The 22024-nt window shown below is 41.6% G+C and overlaps 1 protein-coding gene across 1 annotated transcript in view; it reads right to left on the reverse strand.

Moving 5' to 3' along the window:
* Positions 1–22024, reverse strand: part of ABCC3 (ATP binding cassette subfamily C member 3) — a 49859-nt gene that overhangs the window by 5927 nt on the left and 21908 nt on the right. The window contains exons 8-26 of the mRNA XM_014953891.1: positions 18761–18979; positions 16256–16433; positions 15561–15722; positions 14382–14474; positions 12819–13022; positions 11599–11745; positions 11104–11191; positions 10000–10066; positions 8791–8917; positions 8267–8443; positions 7223–7390; positions 6272–6455; positions 5258–5363; positions 4409–4562; positions 2767–2974; positions 2284–2594; positions 1354–1553; positions 1120–1246; positions 277–378 (exon numbers count right to left, since the gene is read on the reverse strand). Coding sequence (XP_014809377.1) covers positions 277–378; positions 1120–1246; positions 1354–1553; positions 2284–2594; positions 2767–2974; positions 4409–4562; positions 5258–5363; positions 6272–6455; positions 7223–7390; positions 8267–8443; positions 8791–8917; positions 10000–10066; positions 11104–11191; positions 11599–11745; positions 12819–13022; positions 14382–14474; positions 15561–15722; positions 16256–16433; positions 18761–18979 — 3022 coding nt within the window. The remainder of the gene's footprint in view (positions 1–276; positions 379–1119; positions 1247–1353; positions 1554–2283; positions 2595–2766; positions 2975–4408; positions 4563–5257; positions 5364–6271; positions 6456–7222; positions 7391–8266; positions 8444–8790; positions 8918–9999; positions 10067–11103; positions 11192–11598; positions 11746–12818; positions 13023–14381; positions 14475–15560; positions 15723–16255; positions 16434–18760; positions 18980–22024) is intronic.

Here is a 22024-nt window from a genome sequence, read left to right on the forward strand (position 1 = left end):
GAGCAGTATTCTGATGGTGAAACTCATCTCTGTTGTGCTGCAGCCACTCACAGTAGCAGAAAATGAGATGCTAAGCACAGCCTGCATGACGGCAGTAATAATTTGGAGCTGTGATAGCATAAATTACAGTTCAGAGCGTGACATTTGTTCAGGTTAAATGATAACGCTCTCAGAGCAGGATCTGTCTCTCAAGAGTCTAAAGAAAGAGCATGTAAATGTGTGCATTAATATTTCGCCACGCTTGTTGGTGAGCACGCTTGATGCTTGGAAGCTGACCTCTGTTTCAGTTTCTGAATACTCCTTTATTCTTTCAACAGCCACAATGTTAGTTTCAAGTTCAGAAGTCATTCGGACCATCCAATTCAGAGACAAGGTCACCTTGGAGAAGACAAAGAACACATTATCACCCACAGGGGAACAACAGATTCAATATTAACAACAACAAAACCAGACCCTGCTATGAAGACACGGCTTCACATTAATATTACAAGTAATTACCTTTGCACTGGCAGTTACTGGGAGAAGAACGCTACAAATAATCAGGTGCTCATGTGAAGAAGCATATGCCTCCCATGGTGATTTAACAGATGTCCCTCTCAAAAAAGTTGGTTGGAAGTCATTCCCCTAGTCACTGGCCTCACTGGAAAATTGCTAACAGCAATTCTGTGCGCTCATGGTATCTAGAAAGCTTCTGGTAAGAGTGAGGCCATTAAATCTGCTAAACTATCCACCAGTGACTACAGTTTATCTTGCCCATTTCTGAATCCTACTGATCTGCCTCCGATTACCTTGACACACTGATGTGCTACGTAGCAAACATGAAGCAGGACACGCTAAGCCCATACTGCTCAAATGACCTGCTCTTGGTGGGTGCCCCTGACACCTCCTGAGCTTCCCGCACGGCACCGCTGGGGATACTGGGGTGCAGCACTCAAGGCTCCCAGAGCGCCCTGAAGTCCTACTGCATGTGAGCTGCTGATGGTCTGTCAGCATTCAGTACAAATCTCTTATTTCCTTATTAACTTCAGCTTTAACAAGCACATAAAATTATTGCCAATACATGCAATACCATCTACAAACATGCAAACCCGTCAATGAACAGAAAGCTGTAACACGTACCTGTAACGCGTAAGACACTGAAAGTCCTACCAAGCCAGCATTCAGGCTGTTTTTACTGATCACAGCAAAGAGGGCAGCAAAAAGGACAATACAGTTCCCCACAAACTCCACTCGAACACCCAGCCACCTGGTAAAAAGGCAGACACAAGCAGGGCAGTCAGTGGGTGCTCGGATCAGTTATGCAAACACAGGATTATTTAAGTGGAAACAAGGAGTTCTGTGGTGCCTTTTTACCTGTTTGATACTATGCCAGGATAGTAACACTTCTGATTTTCATCCATCTTCAGGTCACTGATGTCTACGAAGGACTTCACTCTTCTATAGGCTCTGATGACACTGGCCCCTGACACTGTTTCTGAGAAGTGTGAGTAAATGGGAGATCTGCTCACAGACTCCAGGCGCTTCAGCTGGCGGGAGGTAGCTACGTAGAACCGCTGCCGTTTTGGGGAGAAAATTGAAGGGTACATGAAATACTTTCTCTTTTAATCAACAATGAAGTATTTTTTAGGTTAAAGATTTAAAGGAGATCGCTACTGATGTACTTCAACCCTCCAAAATATTCTCTATGATTAAGAATAATTTCAAGAAAGTTATCTTTGCTTCATTCTACAACAGAGTATTGGGTAACTGCAATTTCTATATGCTATAAGTTGAATTTATCTATGCTCCTTTAAATTTAGTTGACATAGCCTAACAAAATCCATTTGTAGGAGCCTCATTTTCCAAGAAAATGAAACATGAATCTGCTCCTCCATTATCAGGTCTCTATTTATGGTCTATAAAATAAGCTTCATTTTTGCTCAGAAGTCAATAAAATTGATGCTTTGTATTTTCTATATTTTAACTCCTCGCCACCTTAAAAATTTGTCAGTATGTCAAATATATATACACTTCAATATATTGAAGTGCACTGCAGCTCTCTCTCCAGCAGCAGGCTTATTTGTTATTACTTTAAAGGAAAAAAAGGTTATGCCTATTTATTTCATGACCACATCTCACAGCACTTTTTTTTTTTCTGAGAAAAATAATGTTTTGTTTACATAAACACGTAGTTACTTCAGATATTTCAATTTTCCCCCAAATTTATGTTGTTTCTCCTAAAAAGAAAACACTAACAATGGAATAAGCGTCATTGCAACGGTAGTCAGATATTTTTCCAGTTACCTGAACAAAGAAGTACAGAATTGCAAGTGGGACTATAACCACAGCGAAGAGCGGGGTGCTTGCTATAATCACAATCATTGTCGATAGAGAGGTGAAGAACGTTCCGAGGAACATCAGGATGGTTGGTGGGATTACTTCATCGATCACATAGATGTCCTTGGAAAAGCGGTTGATGATTCGGCCGGTCGGGGTGGTGTCGAAGAAGGACTGTGGGGTATGAAATTTGTTCTCCAGCAGAGCAGCGTGGAGCGCCCGGGCTGCATTAATGCCTCCCATGGCCAGGGTGAAGGAGGAGATGAGAACTATGAGGCCTAAAAGGCGAAGAGGAGACGCATCAGACTTTGTAGCTCCAGGTTTCGTTACTTCCCATGCTTAGGATAGGATCTGGGGGACAATTTTGGGCCACAGCAACTGGTGTCATGGCGTTACCACCTAAGTCCTCTTTACTAAGCATTGAGACATCATGATTTTATCTGGTCTCACCTTGCAAGAAGCCCAAGGCAGCATAGACTCCGATTCGCATGGCTGTGTTGTGCTGGGTCCCATTTATCACCGGCTCGTTGGTCCAGTCACTGAGCCACACGTTGGCCCCAATGGCAGCAGCATTTTGACAGCAATATAGGAGACAGATCACTAAAGAAATGGCAGGGCCAATAGCCTTCATGTATTGCCAGAACACTGTAAACTTCACCTGCAAAATCACACACCAAGGCTGGTTTGTACAACTTACACAATCAGTTTAGACAGATTAAAAAAAAATAATATCTTCATCAGAGGAGCTGCTAAGTTCAGAACTGCCCAAAGCCTAACACACCACAGAGAACAGTTCATCTGATCTGCCTGAGCTTCACGTCAGGGCAATGACTTTCACAAGATGCCAGAAACTTCTCTGAAATATTCTTTTCCTCCATTTTGAGGAACTGTATTTTATTCATTTCGTGGGGGTTTAGTTTTTAAGGTTATGCCAGAGGGGAAAAAAAAAAACCAAACAAAAAAAACCTGATCAAATAGCAGCAGAGGATGGGTAACAAGAACAGAAGCCAAGTTTTCCAGGCAAAAGCAGAACTTGGCAGGCATATGGAGCTCAGGACTACTTTAAATGGCCTATTTAAGGAAAAGTGCTGAATATGCCCCCATTCAGGTGTCTTTACAGCAGCTTAAATGAGGTACGAAATGCTGGTGTACCCCAACAGGAACATAAAGAGATGATGCTTGTGGCAAAAAGTAAAGATGCTTTCTCTAAGGTAGTGCAAAAAGGCAGAGAAGCAAAAAGAGACAGAGACTCAGGACAAAACTCAGTCTCTAAAAAACCATAAGAAGGAATAATTAAAAGAACAAGTGTTGTTGATTAGGCACTTTGAAAGCTAAAATAACCCACAGAAACAGCTAATTACATGTCTGTGCCATGGACCACGTACATCAGACTAAACAGCACTCACTGAGCCTTCTGAAGTGGAGGGAAGGGGCTTGCTTTACCAAAATCTCCCTGCTCCTGTTCCATCCACTGCTCCTTTCTGTCCCTTTCTTTTACTTTTGTATTCCTACCTTCTCATTTTTTTTTTTCCCCTGCTCCCATTTCACTCCTTGTCCCTGGCTCGGGAAGATTACAACCCCTTTTGTACCTACATCCATAAAACGCTCTCGACGACGGGGTGGTGGCTGTGATTTAGGCAGAGCAGATCTGCTGGCCCGCAGCCTGCAGCTGGCTCCTATAACCCACCCCTGCGGGTCACCAGATACCCAGTGCTGCAGCTGGACTCAGCAGCAGCCAAACTGTTTAAAAACCAGCGGTGCTGAAAGCTCTGCAATGCAAAGGCTGGGCTGACGGAGGAGCGCAGTGCTATATGGTATCAGGTGACCGTGGCAGAAGCTGGAAGGGATTTTTCATCTTTTTTTTTTTTTTTCCCCCTCCCCTAAGTACATAGCCTTTGCCAGGTGCAGAAACCTCTGCCAAAATCCCACATTTGAATGATCAGGGGCCACCAGTTTAATGCCCAAAGCCTACAGTTGCAATTTATACAACACATTTAACAGAACTGGATCAAATGTAAAAATAAACATTATTTTTTTTCAAACATTTAAAAAAAAAAAGTGTAGGAAAAGAGAGAAGGGAATCAAACTATACCGTTCCCGTTTCAGTGGTTTCAGCCTGAATAAGTTTCTCGTTTGGATTTTTTCTTGGCAGAGGAGGCTCTGCTGGCTTCTTTTCACAGACTCTTCGTTTCGTTGACATTTTGTTGGGACATTCTCCTCCCTCAGAAGATATTACACTAAGTTGCCTAGTCAAAACAAAAAGAGTCATTAGGAGAAAAAAGGGCATATTGTGGCAGTGCTAAGGCAAGACTGGGACGCAGGAGATTGGACTTATTCCCAGCTCTTCTACTGAGTTCCCAGCCTGAGTCACAGCCATGGGTGCTTGTGCCACCCTCTGAATGTTCAGAGATGCCAAAAATGCAGCACCTAACGCAGGCTGTGGCAGGGCCTGGGCTCGTTGGCAAGGGCCTTTAGAAGCTTCATCGCAAGACAGACATTTCAAAGCTAACCCTGGGGCTTCTCTGTTTTCACATCAATAGTAGCTGGACAGCATCTATGGGTACTCTTATGAAAACTTTTAAAGATTTCCAAGATTCCCAGTGGAGAGGCACAACGCAAAGGGTTTATCAACCATGCAGCTGGCAGCAGTTCAGTGTTGTGTGGGTAAATACACACAGTGGTGCCAGCTGAGAACCAGAGCTGCTTTAAGAAATTGGTTGAGTTCAGATTAAAAAAAAAAAAAAAAGATTGCAGGAATAGATGTTGGATCTTCCTTGCAGGTTCCTTCACATTTATTGTCAAGAGGACACTAAACCAATTTACATACAAGAGGAAAGAAAGGAAACTAAAACCCAGACTAAGAGGCAGTACGTGACCAACCTCTTTCAGATGCGTTTCACCCCAGACACAGACTATAAACACTAGAGGATCACATGTTTACCTAAGAAACTGTTTGCGGACCTCGTTTGTCACTGGTTCATTATCTGCCAGATCAGTGTGAATGCTGAGGGTGTCTTCAGCTAGCAGGACTTCTTCCTCCTCCAGCACTGCAAGACAAGATCACATCTCAGATTTTCGAATAAAGCAGAAAGCGTAGAAAAAGGGGGCAATGCAAAGCAAGAGTCATGAAAAATCATAGTGCATAAACTCCGCCATATTTTGCTTACATCCTTTCTGTGAATCACTTTTCCTAACTAAATTGCAAAGATCTTGTGAGGCAGGTTGGCTGCCAAATGCATTTACATCACATTCCTTCATGGGAAATGTTAAGCGTTATAGTCAGTTCTAGCTAAATTCACTTACAGGGCATGCTCTAGGCATGATCTTGGATGGGGGAGCTACATCAGGAGCTACTAGAAGCCTCTGATGCTGGTAGAAGATGTTGTGCACATTCCTCTGTGCCTGCCTGGAGAGAAGCAGTGTCGCAATCAAAGAGCGTGGGAACACTGTCACACAGAGGAAACGTTTACCAACATGCTTTAATCTTGTATAATTTTATCAGAATCAAACCAAACTGAAAAGCAACCCAGGATTAAAACGTCATTTGAACTTTGCTATATGAAAAAAACCCACCACCATATAAACAGAGGAAAAAATACCAGACCCTGGGTAGCCCCTTTGATAACAAGCCCAGTTGGTTCTCAGCTACTCCATTCTCCTGCTGAGCTTGACCTTGCTAATCATAAAATAAATTCCCAACTTTAAAATCATTTCTAACACAAGAATTGCTTTTTTTTTCTTTTTCTCTATGACAAACCACATGAAATTTTGAAAGAAATTTGTGAAAACATTTATCAATAATGCAGACTTGGCCACAGACATTGATTTTCATGATAGTGCAGAGAGGCAAATGCCAGGCTGTCATGAAGAAGCGAGGGACGCTTTATACAGAGAAAATATCTGTAATCTAGTTGACAGAAAAAAAGACATGTTTTAAGAAAAAGCAATACTGTACTTGTTGGTTCGTCCTCTTCAATGTCTTCATCAAGTGCATAATTTCGCAGGAATTCTGCAAAGGCCTTGTTTTGTTTCAGAAGGTCTTGGTAAGATCCCATTTCAGAGATTTTGCCATCTACCAGGACAACTATATGGTCTACCTGAGGCAGGAAGCTGATGCCATGGGTCACCAGAATTCGGGTCTGAAGAGGGAAAAGGAGAAAAAAGCCACATCTCTCAATTCTCATCGTGGGGACTAACTCTACTCGGCAAGCCAAATACTGCCACATTTTTGGGACAGGGAGCGAGTTACCATGTCAAGGTGAAATGCCAGGGTAAACACACTGTCTCTGTGAGCCAAATTAGCTTAGAAATATGTGCATGAACTTCCTATGCTTCCTACCACATACTGATACAACCACAGGAGGAAGTGAAACAACTGAATTATCACTCCTGCTTTCCCTTGTGCTGATTTCCTTTGCAGCCCTTCTCTTTTGAGCTCCAAGACAGTCTGAGAAGATCACAACAGAGTAGAAGGGGAAGGAAAGGGATTGCAATTTGGTTGCAGACTGCCAAAGACCTCAGTAACTGTAAAAATCAGTAAGCTGTTACAACTTCCTCACTACCCTGCCTCCGAGTAACAACAAGCAATACTAAGCTGACAACCTTTACAAGTTTCTGCAAATCACAAATGCCTTGTTTTTGGAGATCTCATAGTAGGGATTTTAAAAGACAGACCAGGTTTCTGCCTCTACATGTTCTGACTAGATCACATCACTTGTGGGCATGCCTAAATAGCAGCTCACTGCAGAGCCTGTGCTGTGGGGAAAAGGTGTCCACGTTGCCAATAAAACACAGAAATTCAGGAATGATTCAACGCTCAAGCCTCGGTGGTGAAATAGCTTTCCTGTTACCCATCAGCGTTTCTGAGTTTGTGTGCATTTTTAAGAGGATCTAAATGCCAGCTTACTTTTCCTTTAAGTACCCCATCTGGACCAATAACTTTGTCAAAGATGTGCTTTGCAACATGCGAGTCCACAGCAGAGAGAGGATCATCTAACAGGTAAATGTCAGAGTTGCTGTACACTGCTCGAGCCAGGCTCACCCGCTGCCTCTGGCCACCTGAAAGGTTGATGCCCTGAAGGGAGAGAGAGAGAGAGAGAGAACAAAACATGTCACACAACTCGCTTCCAACAACAGCTATGACTTTTTATGGCTCTCACCCAGTCAAACACACGGATGCTAAATGAAACATGAGACACTGAAGAGAATAACTCACTCAGAGCCAGAGACAGGAACAGAACGCCTCTAAATCTGTTTGTTCCCTGCCAAACTTCCACTCACCCAGCAATCTGGAGATGGAATAAGCCTCTTGCTTAATGAGCTCCTAAAGGGAGCTGCTAAAACACAAAACTATAAAAAGGAAGACCATCAACCAGGATGTAAGATGCAAACATACAAAGCAGGGCTACGGCACCTGGAACATCTTCCACATCTCTTGTCTCACACACAAACCCACGTATCCACCCCACTTCACAGTATCCATCTCAAATTTAGTGGCCTATGAAAAAGTAATCTTTGTTGGTAGTCATAGATGTAAAAGTTTCTCATTAAAATGAGGTGTTAAGGGATGATCATACCACTTTTTCACTTGACGCACACCATATGTTCCCTCCCTTTTTATCCCTACAGGAAAAGGAAGGACTTTAAGTATTCTGGGCAGATGCACCTTTACAACTGGACAACAAATGGGGGATGCTCTGATCTTCCAGGGCTAGATGTGCAATTACAATGTGCAATGCACATCACAGTAGAAACACGCCCTCAAAGTCAGGAACAAGTTCATGTCCAACTGCCTTCCACAAAACTGCCCAGCACATTTCAGTGTCAACTGTAGCAGGGATGGTATTGTAACGATAAACCAAATCAAGTGCTGACTTTACAGCATTCTCTCTTTAGCTAGACGGAAGAGGAATCACCAAGCAGGTCTGACTTGAAATAAAAATAAAATTACCTTCTCTCCTATCTCAGTCTGATCTCCTCCTGGCAGCACTTCCAGGTCAGTTTTTAAAGCACAGGCCTCCAGGACATTTTGGTACTTTTGTTCATTAGGAGCTTGGCCAAACAAAATGTTATCTTTCAGTGTGGCATTCTGGATCCAGGCTTGTTGAGGCACATAAGCAACAGAACCCTAGAACAACGAGGAACAAAGGAAACCTCTGACTTGTTACGAGCAACAATTCATGCTTACAACTCTGATTAAGATCTGCAGCACACAGATATAGCTTCTGTTTGATATACGTTCCCATTATAGATATAGATGTGCTAATTGCTGATGTATAGTTGATAGAATCAGGAAAATAGTTTCATATAAAACACAACCAAACAGGCGTGGGCAAAACTCAAATAAACATGCAAACAAGCTGACAGAGGAGCAAACAGAATTCCCTCTCCAGTCTGATGTACATTATAAGCAAGGCTGGGCATAAGCAGCACATTTACAATGCCATTTAACAATGGTATGGAAACAATACCAACCTTAACAGCCACTTCTCCTTCCAACTTTTCCATTTCACCCAGGAGAGCAGACACCAGGGAAGATTTCCCACAGCCAACATGGCCAACAATGGCAACCAAAGCTCCACTGGGGACCAACAGATTTATACTGTGGAGGAAACAGGCTGGAAATTAATTAAACACTAGTTTACTAAAGACATTATGGGTCCTTAAACCAGGGCTGAAATACACAGTGACAAATCAGCCTGACCTCAGCCTGACTGGATATAGCAAGCATAGCTTGGTCACTGGTCTTCTCCTCCCTTTCTTGTGTACAGTCAACTGTAACCAGAACTGTAGGAGTAAATGGAAACCCAGCATTAATCTATCTTGTTAAATCAGCAGGATTGGTAACAAGCCTTTTAAGACCATTTGCTGTGTCATACCAGTCCATCACCAAGTCAAACGGGGTTAATAAGCATTTTGAAAGCAGGTGGCTAGCAGTTTGAGCTAGAGATGCATGGTTCTTCATGAAATAACCCCCCAAACACTCAAGTCTACCTGGCTGCAGATTTGTCTGCCTGAACCAAACTGGCTCCTTTGAACTCTAAGCCTCTTGCTTGCAGGTTACTCAGCACAACAGCACGAGCTCCTTGGAGTGAGAATTCTAAGAATACTTATCAGGTTTCTGTGATTTTGATCTGAGAACACAGCATAACATAATGAAGTATATGCTTCCAGGCAAATTTTGTTTGTATTCATTCCAATAGGCAAATGAGCAAAACATGCACCCCCGCAGTCTGGATATGGCCCACGTAAAACCACAGGGGTGAGTCTTGAAGACACTTGAAAGAACAGACCACTGCTCACACGCCCAAGTCCAAACCCAGACTTCTCAACTGTCCTCCTAATCCATCAGATGGATTTGATTTGTCTAGCGCTTTCAGTTAAAAAAAAATAAATGTCTATTTAAGAAATTTATGTAGCCTTTCTGCCCTTTACTGGGTAGCTATTTTATGCTAGTCACTGTGGAGTTAAAACCTTACAGCACTCTTCTGTAAAGCCTAAATACCACCAGGCGTGAGGATTCGCTCAATGTTTTAAAGGCAGAAGAGATGCACTTATGGGATGTGCAGAAACAACCTTTTCCAGAAGTGAGCCTGCAGATATTACTAGGCGTCTTTCAAACAGACCTCCCAGGAGCCAGAAACCAGGTAGATGTTTCATTGCAATTGCACAAAGAAATCTTACTCTTTCAAAGATGGCTTGAGCTCCTTTCCCCAGCTGAACGTCGCGTTTGTAACGCTGATGGCATTGCCTGTGTGACAAGAACACAACAATAGAGAAGGCAGGAAATGTATTGCACAGACCAGTACAGCTGAGAGACTGACAGACAGAGGAATCTTTATGGGTGTTTCATGTACGATGTAGTTCCCTTTTCTACTGGCATGGGGAACACAGTCTCATGACCGGGGGTCACAAGACGGGCTTGTTCAGAGTGAAAATAACTGATCACAGCTTAAGCTATAGACTGTGAGCTTACAGACCTGTGGACCTGAAAAGTTGTCCTGCTTCTCCCTGCCCTGGTGAGGCCAGGCCTGACATTTGCTGTTCAGAATCCCTGTGCAACTCTTAGCACAACTTTACTTAAACCACTTTCAAGCTGTTAGGAGACCACTGCACGCTGTTCACTTCGATGTATCAGATTAAACTTGCCTCTGCACAGGTTTTTGCTTGCCACAGTAACTGCCACAGATCTGCAGGCTTTCTTTACCTCCTGGTGGGGTGGGGTGTAACAGCAATCATGTGGCAGCCACACAGCCAACCCTCCTCCTCCTCCTCTCTCTACAGCATCACACACACAGAAGTTTCAAACCGCACTATCACCAAAGTGCATTACATGAGAAAACACATTTTTTTTGAGAGCACTTGGTTGCCCGTTTATTTCGTGATACTGTTTCCAACAGAAGGAATCAAAACTGTTTCTAATGTTCCTGAGCATTTGTGCAGTGCGTGAAAGGATTGAGCAGGTCTTGCTGTCCCTAGTCAGTGGATGCACTTCATTATGTAGTGCTGTTAGCATCCAAAACATTGCAAATACAAACTCAGGCCCAATAACTCAGCTCAAAGCTCAAAAATGTAGCTTTTGTAACTTACAAAATCACTTTTGTGATTTCCACATAGTCTGAACAGCAAACACACACTTTTCAAAGCAGCTGCTTTGTTTTCTTTTTAAAAACCAAGATTACTGTTGTTATTTTTTTAATTCTTTTTTTTTGATAACTCAACCAGTCCAAAACAAATACAAGATGTTTGTTGTATTAGCATAGTTTAGAAAAATACTGATGTCTTTACCTGGTGCAATCACTTTTGTTTCCACGCAATTTGGATCAAGTTCATCATGACTCAGGAACTGCTGAATTCTCTTTAGGGAAACACTTGTCTAAGAAAAGAGCACAGTGTCACTTTATTATTCTTTTAATGGGGACGTAATGCTCTTGCTAGTGAAAAAGCAAGCATGCAGAATGGCTTAAGCTTTCACCCCATGGGCTTGCTGAACAGTGACTCATTCTTTCCCTGCAATCGGTCTTACGCTGAAATCCAAGCTTTTAACTGTGAAATTTCTCAGACCAAGCTGAGTTCATCTAAGTAAAGCAAAATTCACACAGACAAGCTTACTAAGAAGAGGTCAGGCTTTCCAACACAGGGCAGCAGTACAGAAAGGATATTAGAAGGAAAAGCTGCTAAAAGGGAGATGCAAGGGATCTCTGCATTCCAGAAATCAGGGATATCTGGGGTTCTTTTTTCCCCAAGCTGTTCAAAACAACTTACGCACCAGATCCTCCTTACCTGCGCAATGTTGCTAATGACTTGTGGGAGGATACTGAGGGGAAACTTTAAGATATTAAACAAGGAGAGGGAAACAAAAGCCTTTTCTGCATCCAGGATATTCTTCTCATCCACAGAGACGTACACAGCAAATGTCGTCAGTGCTACCTGGAAGCCAGAAAGCCAGTTTACTGCAAGACGTATGTAATATTTTGACATTTTAAAAAGCAGTCAAGCCTGATAGGCATCTCTGAAATAAGAGTATCATCAACAAAATGGGGCAAATTCTCCATTTCTGACCTTTTCAACATGCTTTAAGAATGACAAGTCACATGAACAAGTTGATGCAAAAAAGGGCACGCGGAATAAAATAACTTTCAGATTACTAATGGCTGCACTGAGTTGATCTAGGAGATTCAAGAGGTGAACTACAGAACGCGGGTAAATAAAAATGAGAAGCAGTTATCTGGCTGTGGTTTGGCTGCAGTTCCAGCTCCACCCAACCAAATTTCTCCATTGCCAACTGCAAGCTGAGCAAACAAGACCTACTGAACAATAGGAAAGGGACTAAAACCCAAGTTGGGCCTTGGTGTCTAAAACAGTTGGCCAGGACTATTTTTGACAAAGCATTTATCTGAGTGTTTTCATTCACCATAACCAAAACCCTTTCTGCAAAAGGGATCACAGTGCAATGCAGTGAAAAATAGAGGGAAAGAGAAAATTGAGGAAAAAGCATTTCAGAATTTGCAGTGCATCATTTGGACTCTATTTCTTACATTAAATAAATCTTTTTTAAGGTTGTAGAATAATTTAACAACTCGTTCTCCCACTAAAACAAGCAGAGCACTGTAACACGAAAGGTAGAAATGAGAGCTTAAGACAGACGTTGTCCTGACTCACTCAATTAAAATTTTTTTTTTGCTATTTTTGCTATTCACAAATATCTCTGAGGTTTCAAATTCTAGTTTCAATTTGTTAGGGGAAGTACTTTGAAGTGGTTGGAAATTCTCCTGAGACAGTTATTCCCAGCTTCCACTGGCAGGCTTTATCAAGAAATACTTTAATACCGATTAACAAAAAAGCTCTAGAGAACAGGGAACTTTGCTTCAAAGCATGTGAATATTTTTTTTTAAAAAGTATTTACATTTTATTCCTATGTACATTTAGCAAGCACAAAGCCTCACACTTATCCTTCAAGGACGTACTTGTACAGCTTAGAAAGTCATGCAAATTCAATTTACCAGGAATGGTGCGCTGATCCATGCAAAGGTGGACAAAGAATTGAGACAGGCAGATTTTTTCAAAACTCGGAGCTCATTCTTTCGTATCTCCACCACTTTTTCTGAAAACGAGGGTTCCCAAGCGTACAGCTTCAGCACCTTTATGCCACCCAGAATCTCATTCATTAATTTAATGCGGGAGTCTTTATATCGCATTTGTTCCACCTAGGTTATCAGTAAACACAGGAGACAAGAGTGTCACAGGAATGACTAGAAGAGAGCTTTCAACATGTTCTCTCACAGCTGTGATGGCTCCTTGGGCTATTTCTAAGGAGGATGCAAAAGGTAATTAAAGAAAGCCAGACGGTTATGAGTAAGCTTACTGTGCAAATCTATACCTCCAAAGAAAGCAGAAATCAAAGAAAATGCCTGAAAAGCAGAGTACAAAATCTTTCCACTCATCTTCACTGTTAGGAATTACATTTTCAAAACCACCTTAAAGAAACATTCAGCCACTTCACAAAAATACTACCCTACTTCTTCCTTTGATTTCTTCAGATTTTTTTCCTGATATTCATAGTTATATTTCTGAGGGCATCCCTTGAAAATTGTGGTTACTCCTAGTTTAGATTTTTCCTTTACATTAGAATACAGTGCTTCATTCAGTTATTTAAAAAAAAAACAAAACCCCTGCTCAGCTGTATAGACAAAATGAAAAACTGCATTCACACACACATGCACACCAAGTTATGCAGCTTTGAGCATCTTATAATGGGCAAGGGAAAAAAGGAATGTTAATACTAACATGTCAGCATCCAAGAGATTTAGTGGGAAGCCTGCATGTCTCTTTAAGGCATGTAATAATACCACTCTGTTACTAAGGCTGTGCTTAAATGTCATAATTTATATTCGTTTTCCAACTCTTACCTTTTTACACCCACATTACTTTTTTTAAAATCTTCCAAACAGTCACTGATAGGTTGCACAGCACAAACTACTTATTAGATTTCTCTAGCACAAAGCCAGAGGGCACTATTATATTGGTTTTTTTCATCCTTCCTTGACTAGAGACAACTAAGACTACAAGGAAAGGAATAAAGGATCCTTTTACCTTAAGATAATAACTAAAATTTAGCCCAGCTCAGTAGCCACAGAAGTCAACGCTGGCTATTAGCATAAAACACAGGCTGCCAGGTTTCAGTTACCATCTCTGAAAACAGTCATTCACAGCTTAAAAAACAGCATTTATTTGCCCTTTCTCTAGACACTCCTAGAAGAAGCTACCAGGTGAAGGGATATGGAGACTTCTTGCTAATGCCCAAAGCTGCTCCAGCAGTATGAGGAGCCACTGGCTCAATGCCACACCTTTCCCTTAAATAGCATTCAATTCACTATGCAAAAAAAACCAACCAAACCAAAACTATTTGAGAGGATACAGTTATTAAATATATCAGTACAATCTTACTCATAAATAAACTAGGGCAAATAGCAGCTCGTTAATGGTGAAGACAACCACCGATGCCTTCATTTCTGATAGCTCAGCTGCCAATTCAGGTAACATCACCTTCTCTGCTGGTACCTTACCTGGAATGCTCTGGTTTTCATTGCTATTGCAGAGTTAAACGGGATAAGTAAAACCATCACAGCAACTCCTGCCAGCACAGAAGGCCCTAAAGTCTTGATTGAAAGAAAAAAAGTAAGTTATTGTTATACCTAAATGCTGCTGTTCCCTACAGTAAGCATGAAAACAGGAGTAGGTTACAGAAACAGAAATGTACGTTTTACATAGACAAGTTGAACTCCTCCCAGTGAAATGTTCTGATTCCACAGAACAACTGAGAGGAGACAGAAAAACATGACAGCATCCACCTTGAATTATTATTATGCTAGTATTGGTGATAGCAGAGAGCTTTGTGATTTACCTGTTAAGTGATTCCCAGTGGAAAGAGATAGTAAGTTTGCACTAATGCAAAGAGAGCTACTGAGCAAATGTAGAATGGGAACATATAAGCCACAGAGAAGGAATTTTTCCATTGACTTCTCTCTGATCCAGGGAACTGCAATTACTGAATGAACCTGGTACCCTCAATGGGAGTAAAAGCACCCAAACTGCTGGCTACCAGAGTTCAGCTTACCAGTGGAGCAGTAACTCATAAGGCTGCGACAACTTAATGGCTTTCAACTCTAAATCAATATGGTTATGTTGGTGCTACCGTTTTGTGCAGTAAAACAGATTAATTGCATAGAAACACTTTAATGATGAAAGCCAGTTCTCAAATGGAACCAATAAACCCGAAAGAACTTCACTTTAGCAAAGGAATAATTATGGTTATTCCAGGTGAGATTTGTTTCATGTTGACTTGTACAAAACTTCTTTATATAGCATGATATAATCTTTAGATGTGGCCTACATGTCCTACGTCCAGGTTATTTTTTGGTTTTGTTTGGCTTAAAACCATTTCCCTCAAGCTCTCATTTGTATCAAGTTCTGGGAACACTGTGATGAGTCCAAGACTGATCCTATCAAAGCAAGGTAGGGACAGAGGAGACAAAAAGGCTATCTTTGGCTTCAAATGCCTTATCTTGCATACCAGTTGAACAAAATATTTACAACAAATTAATCATGTACACCACTACAAGACACTTCACTACAAGACAGAACAATACATTTCCAAAAAAGCAGTGGTGTGTCAAATTAATGAGAAAATACTAAGCTTGCACATCTTTTAGACAAATTCTGAGAAAACATGACAAAGTCTGTACCTGCCAGAGGAAATACAAAGCTAGAAATATCTGGAGTGGTGCAGACCACAACATGTTCAGGAAAGTCATCAGGTCCATGAAACGTTGGGCATCCACTGACATCAAGTTGACAATTTCTCCAACAGTAGATGAGCGCTTCGCTGAGTTTGTGATGACTAAGGACTGAGAAATAAGAGAGATTCAGTGGGTTCACAATCTTAATATGTACAGAGAAACACAGAGAAGAAATCCTCATTTATAAGCAAAACAAGACACTCCCCAAGAATGTGCTCCTCCAACAAGAATAAAATAATTCACACCTACATCAATTCCTAATCTCCAAAGAACAAGACTTCATGAAGTGGTTTGCTCGGGAGCACCTCTGTCTCTAGCAGTATGTGGCATTCTAAAGAAAACCTAGTTGTATCTAATCAACTCATAACACAAACACGCTATTCTCCGAATCCCTTTTCCAAATATTTATAGTGAATCAATATTTGCCTATGATATGACTGGTGACCTACCAGTACACCCACATTAAGTTGCTGTAAATTATGATAGAGGTACTCCTAAAAACTCTCCAAAACCCCCAATCTTTTATATTCCAGGAGGCTATTCTTCTCCAATAGGCCTGTTCTTCTCTGAGTATTTGAGATCTGAGGTCATTTCTTTGGCTATACACTGTCTTCCAGCTCATGGAATACTTCCAGTCTTACCTTTCGATATATCACTCCAGTGATGCCAGTTCTCAGCCTCATCCCAGTAACAAAGCAGTACTGGAAATGCTGGTGAAGTATGAGTGTCTGCAGCACAGCACAGATAAACATCAAAGCCGCAATCAAAAATCCCCACCAGGTTGGTGCATCTTTGTTCTTAATGAAGCCGATTAATACACTGTTTTTCAGAAGATTAGGGAAGGAAAAGGAAAAAAAGGAAACAAAAATAAAAAACAAGCAGCAAGTTTAATGGGACATAACACAGCTTCTCTCAACCATGGCATCCTGCCACATCCTCTCTCTAACCACAAAAAGTAAACAGCTCTCCAGGATGCAAGCTGAGTTACGACTGCAGTCAAACAACATTGCAAAGATACAACAGCATAACCTTGGGCTTGGCCAGTGAGAAAGTCCATTTGCAAATGAGCCTGTAGAAGATGAAATATGACGAGAAACTCTTAGGTTTCCCCCAAGATCCAGCATTTAAACACAGGGCTCACTGTCTGAGCTCTGTTAGGCAGCCCCCCAGGGCAAGAGGTGAATGATAGGACACAGTGGGACAGTGTAGTAAAGCAGGCGAAACCAGCTTCTTTCCCAAATCCTTTCCAAGCAGCCTGAGTGCTTCTGCCTGGGGTGTTTTCCCACAAAAAAACCCACCCTAGATTAAAAGACATCCTTCTGGATAGATGCATAAAGAGTTCTGCACGCCTACTTTTTTGGTACAGTAGTAGTACCATTAAACTGGCTGTATCATCTTTTATTAATATGCTATTTCTTACTACACACAGCTGCTCTCCCTGCGAGACCTGCACACCATCATACAGCAAACAGCAATGTCCAGTGTTCTCAAAAATCACATCTGCAACTTCAAACTACTGGCCACAGTATTGAATTATCAAAATACGGGAGGACCAGAGATTAGACTCCATGGTTCAAATAACCAGCGGGGGGAAAATACACCTGGAAGCTACAAATCAGGCCCCAAAGCCTTGTGTTAGAAGCATGAGGTTTTTTCTGCGTTTTTCTTCTTCCAGTCCAGAGAGATCTTCCTTCTGCACTGCACCAGTCAGTCATGCTGTCAGTGGACAGCTTCAGGAAAAACTCTTCTTTGTAGTCCCAGCATGGGATTCAGCAATCTTTTTAGAAACATAAAACTATCTTATGTGCAACTTGCCAGACAGCTATGTCTTTTTCATCTTCTCTTACCAGTAGCAGTGCATTTTCCAAGAACTGCGGGAATTTAGACTTGAGAAGAAATTCCCCATCATATGCCTTGAGATATCACCGACAACATATCCAGGAATTTATGCAAATTTGAGAAATTCCCAGAATAGATTATACTTAATGTGTTCTCAGAAGGAAACCAGCTGCCTCCTCTTCAGTAGGGACTCTGGAAGATGACAGACTGTAAGCTATTAAATGTCACCATACTGGGTCGGACCCTCTTTTTAGCAAATTTCTGGGTATGTCACAAACCACCCACAGAACAACATGATCTCAGAACACAGCTCCGCATTGGGGTTATTTTAAGAGACACCGATATAGGAGCAGGGCCCTCTCTTCTCCCCTTCCCTACATCCACCTGCGGCCTCCATCCAAACTCCATTCCTCTCTCATGCATTAACAGAACTATGTGCATTTCCATTGACTTGGGAATAAAAAAATAATTGTTTGATAGAAATGCTGGTATTTCTACTGTTACTTTCTTCTTAGTTAATGTTTATCTGGTGAAATTCTCATTTTAAGAATAATACTAGCAGAGGAAAAAAATGTGGGGATTGTGTAAATTCCTTTATGGATCAGGCTGAGCAACTGGTCCCCCTGGAGATGGGAGGTATAGATGTTCCTCATCCAAGGAGAGTTTGAAGACATACCATGTTCATCAAGATCTCACCTGTTTGGTTTTTTTTGTTTGTTTTTTTTTTTTTTAATAGAACTGTAATTTTATTTCACATGGAAATTTACTGCAACTGTGCCTCACACATTCCCATTGCTGTGCACAACTAAGAACACATGAACTCATCTAAATGGTCCAAAAATCTTTCCCAGATGACAGCAGCACGGCCACTAAATGAGCATCACGCTTCATTTGTATATCAAGTCACGCTACAGCTGCGGCCACCACCACCACATGTGGGTATCAGATGTACAGAGACTACTGCATCCAGCAAGCAGCGCTTCGCTTTGATTTCACAAATAATCCTTTAGAAATGGGGAGAAATTGCTTTGGACTGCTGCACGGAGCAACAGTTAATTTATAATTCAAAGCTGTCTGTTGGTGATGGACGATTTACAAATCTTGCATTTCAGTGAAGCTTGCCCAATTTACAGCTTCGTCCACATGAAAGAACTCCTCTCTTATGGCGCTTCAGCGGAAAGGTGGGGGAGCACACACACACAGCACTGTGAGGGAAACTAGTTATGCATTTCAAAAATAAATACTCCATGCCAAAGCCAGGCCTCCATTGGGACTGCACATAGAAACTACTCGCACCGTAAACCAACCTTAACAGCTGAGGGTTGACGAAAGAAAGCAGGTCTTGTATCAGCTTGAAGAAGGAGCCGATTAAGAAGTATGGCCCAAAGGTCCTCAACAAAGCTTTGAGAAAGGAAGGCTTTCTATTGTGCTTTTTGTCCCTGATCAGAACTTCTGCTTCCTCTGGACCATCACCAACATGATTCAGCACATGGTTAGATTTCTTCATATACGTCACATCTTGTTTCCTAAGGGAATGCAAAAAGAGACAGCTGCCAATGAGAATGTCATGGCTTTACGCGTACAGCACCGCACAAATATCAAAAAGTCTGTTCCTTTCTTTGCTACTGATTAACAGCAAGACTTTCAACAAGATCTAGACGCTCTCAGGGATAGGCCACTCTTGTGTATAGAGTCTTGTTTTCTTTCCTTTTTCTGCAGCATTTACGAGGTGCACTCCATGGGCCAGAAAATCAGTCGCCATGGGATGAGAAGGTAGTCCAAAGGAGTAGGAGATGAAGGCTTAACTTCTTTGACAGATGACAGAATTGACCTTGAATCTCCAAGTTCTTCTAAAGGAATCCTCTAACAGTTGCTATTTACAAACCACAGAAGGCACCCTCACCTAGTCCTTCCTAGACTACGTTCGTTATTCAATTAGTAGCTGTACTAAACCTTTAGCCTTATCTGATCACACACCTGCTTTCAGAGGAGTAGTCTGAATCCCTCCAGGGGGACAAGGATTGAATCACACGCCAAGCTAAGCGAGGAAGCAGGCACAGCCCTCTCAAAATACAGTTTTGCATTCCTGGAAACTCAAAAGAGTACAAACCATAGCACCTCCAAAGCTGAGCCATCCCCGAGATCTGGGCCACAGCTGTCCGAGGTTCTTCCAGGACAGAAACTTTGGGTTTAGGTGCCTAAATTTTACTCAGATGACAATTTAGGTGTTTGAACCCTGTTTGACTCTCTCTCTCTCTTACTTTGTACCTTTCTTTCTCCATCTGCAAAATAAGCCAACGAAAGTGACCTCTTCTGCAAAGCTCTTTGAGACTGATGAAAAATGGACCCAGCAGGTCTGTGCTGCTCTCCAGGGCTCTAGGTGGGATTTCTAGAAGTACGTCTGGGTGCCTGACTTGTGTTGCCTATCAATAAAGAGGGGGCGCTCTGGGAAATTGCTTCCTCCATGAATTACTCTCAAAGAGCAGCCTGGCAGCTTTTCTACCATCAAATACCAAATTGCTGTTGTTTCTTGGGGGCTATGGGACCTACAGAACAATTTCCTGAATGTCAGCCAGGAAGGTTAAGTCCAGGTGGAACAGGGAGAAGGAAATTAGAGTCTGGGCACATAAGCCTTATAAGAAGGGGCAGATGGAAGCGAGACCCTAGGAACAGGCATTTGAAAAAGAACTTTTAAGTACTACCAAGTGAGGTTGGATTTATGATTCTTCATAAAGAGCAGGCAGATTTTTTGGAGCTGGCTGGCTGCAGAGTCAAATAATTCCAAGAGTCTGTGAGCATTCCAAATGATCACTCTGGCTAACAGTTCACAGGTAGAAACTTGTTCACATCCTTTCAAACAAAGGTATGTGCAAATCCCAATTTCTTTGCAATAAAGTTTGAGGGCAGGGGGAGAACCTAAACCAGACAAATTTATTTTTTTTCCCCAGACAAGAACAAACAGTGTTGCCTTTGTCCTTCCAGATCAAACCTGAAGAGTTTATGAGCAAAGCTTTATTTTTCTGGCAACCAGGCTGTTAAACTCATTGAAGGATTTGAAGAAACAAGACTATTTGCCCCTGGCTTTATGCTATTAAAAATGCTTATTACAGTGACCTCATAGCAACGCAATAGTTCTTTCACAGTAAAAAATTCCAAAGGGAGAAAATGCACTTCCAGTATTTACTACGGGTTCTGGGTGAGGTCAGGTTTCCAGCAGCGTGTGGGACTGCTCACACCCAGTTTTTTTATCAAAGCAAAAAGCATGTGCCTAGTTTCCATTATTTATAGCAGGGCAGATAATAGATGCTGATTATCTCATGGGAAAACACATAGCTTTCTCCATAGTGATGACAAGGCCCTGCATCTTCAATTTGTCTTCATAAGCAGAGTTTCAGGAGCTAACCAAAAATGAGGCAAAACAGATTCCAGCTCTCTCTTCTCCATCCAGCACAACTCTGACTTCCTCAGAAGCAACTGCCCTTATCAGTAAAGTAAGCAAGTAGAGACTTCAGCCATGCGTGCAACGAGAGCAAAAGCAAAGGAAAAATACTCTTTGCGTGCTTTGTTTTCTGTAATAGCAACTTAAATCTGAACTGATTTGTCCTGTAACTCATTAGTAGCAAATGAACCATTAGCAATTATTTAACAGTAACTCATAAGACAGCTGTGAAGCAAAATGTAAAAAAGACTGTATAGGTTTTGGAACACTAGAAATGTGATAATCATCACAATAAAATAAGTTTAAAGCTTTAGCTATACCAGAGTTGTAACTGATTAAATTTTTAAAAATAAATTACTACTATGTACATGGCAAACATTTTCCATGGCACTTTCAATACATGTACAACTTGACACAGCATTTTTAGTGTCATAAAAGCTTGCTCAGAGCAGATTTAATGAGAAGAGTTAAAAAAAAATAAAATATTTAAAACAGCTGCCAAGCAACTACCACTAATGTTATTTGACATGAAGTAACTGAGAATACATACTTGTAATTGAAGAATAAGCAGAGCCACAAAGCTTTTAGAGTTACGTGAAACCCAGCAATCTGGAGTACAGTGATTTGCTTTGGTTTCACTCTGTTCCCCACCTTAGAATCATTAATACAGTCATCACAAATTCTTACCTGAGCTAAACAAAAGCTAGAATTTATGGTTAAATTCATTGCCAACTGGCCCCAGTTTGTATGAATAATTTCCAAAATGCAACAAATCCCATGACAACACTCCAGGCACAGTTTCTGGTTTCCTAGCAAAAGTTTTCCTGGACCCTAGGCACCTCTGCACAATGGCTATGGCTCCTACTATACAAAAGCCTGAGGGAGTGAGATTTATGTTTGTAGAGCAAAAGACCAGAACCCAGACAATGCACATAATTCCACACCGTAAAAGTAGAGACATTATGAAAACAACAAAAACCAAACCCAAGTAAAACCACAGCACACACAGAGCACTAGTGGACGAGCTGCTGGTGTTAGTGCTGGAAACCTTTCAAATTTTAGCTGCAAAGTGGAACTCTCCACATCATAATCAGCCTTGCCAAGGACCTTACAACTCTCTCCTAATATTACC

Source organism: Calidris pugnax, unplaced genomic scaffold, assembly GCF_001431845.1.
Source record: "Calidris pugnax isolate Ruff unplaced genomic scaffold, ASM143184v1 scaffold9, whole genome shotgun sequence".
Taxonomy (NCBI): Eukaryota; Metazoa; Chordata; class Aves; order Charadriiformes; family Scolopacidae; genus Calidris; species Calidris pugnax.